The sequence below is a fragment of the Geospiza fortis genome, unplaced genomic scaffold (genome assembly GCF_000277835.1).
Source record: "Geospiza fortis unplaced genomic scaffold, GeoFor_1.0 scaffold405, whole genome shotgun sequence".
Taxonomy (NCBI): Eukaryota; Metazoa; Chordata; class Aves; order Passeriformes; family Thraupidae; genus Geospiza; species Geospiza fortis.
Window position 1 is genome coordinate 11,437 of NW_005054415.1, and position 952 is coordinate 12,388.

At 60.9% G+C, this 952-nt stretch overlaps 1 protein-coding gene across 1 annotated transcript in view; it reads left to right on the plus strand.

Moving 5' to 3' along the window:
* Positions 1-774: 774 nt before the first annotated feature.
* The window catches only part of LONP2 (lon peptidase 2, peroxisomal), a 37,870-nt gene continuing 37,692 nt past the window's right edge, over positions 775-952 (plus strand). The window contains exon 1 of the mRNA XM_031061476.1: positions 775-921. Within this exon, the coding sequence (XP_030917336.1) occupies positions 775-921 (147 nt within the window). The remainder of the gene's footprint in view (positions 922-952) is intronic.

Here is a 952-nt window from a genome sequence, read left to right on the forward strand (position 1 = left end):
AGGAATCATGCAAGGCAGTGATTAACAAGAGATTGGCTAACCTAGTTCACTGCATTATGCAATTTTGATATTGCACCTCATTCCCAACAGGGGAAAAAATTAAAAAGGGAAGTTTCTAAACCCCACATTTTTGTCTGAACTCTCCATAGGGCCTCAGTGCTTGGAGCCCTTTCACCTGGGCTGTTTTGGCTCAGTGTCCCAGTGAGCTGTGGCCTGGCTGGTGCCTCCAGGGCTGCTCAACATCACTATGGCAGTGGAATTCCCGGGTGCGAGGGAGGCCTCCGCACGCAGCCAGGCTGGGAACGGGCTGGGAGCACCAGATGGGCTTTGCTGCTCGCTGCCCCGGGGTCCGCAGGGAGATGCGGGGTCCTGCACCTCCTCCCTCCGCTTCGGGGCACCCAGGAACACGTGGAAGGATTCCTGCGCTCACCTGCGCCTCAGCAGGAGGAACAGCTGCTTCCCATGGAGGACAGAGCCCTGGAACAGCAGCCCAGGGAGGGCGCGGGGTGTCTCCCTCTGGAGACATCTCAAACCCACCGGGGCGTTCCTGTGCCACCTGCGCCAGGTGACCCTGCCTTGGCTGGGGCTGGGGCTGGGGCATCTCCAGAGCTCCTTCCAGCCCGAACGATTCTGGGGCTCTGAACCAGGATGCTGAGCCTTTCGACCCGGAGCGCGGATGCAGGAGAGCAGATTTGTGTAAAAACCAACAAAAAAAGGGATTTCACCTCGTAGCCGTCCCACTTAACAGAGGATTTGTCACACGCTCCCTCTCCAATGTCGGAGCCCTTAGCACTCCTTCAGAGCGCTCAGCCCACACCCATTGCCGGTGCCAGCCTGACACCTGCCGGCGGCCCAGCGGCCTCGGGGGGACAGAAGGGGACCTGCTCGGCTCGCTGTTTGCAAGGAGACCGGACCCGAGAGGCCCCGGGAGCGCCTCGGGAGCGGCGGGGCC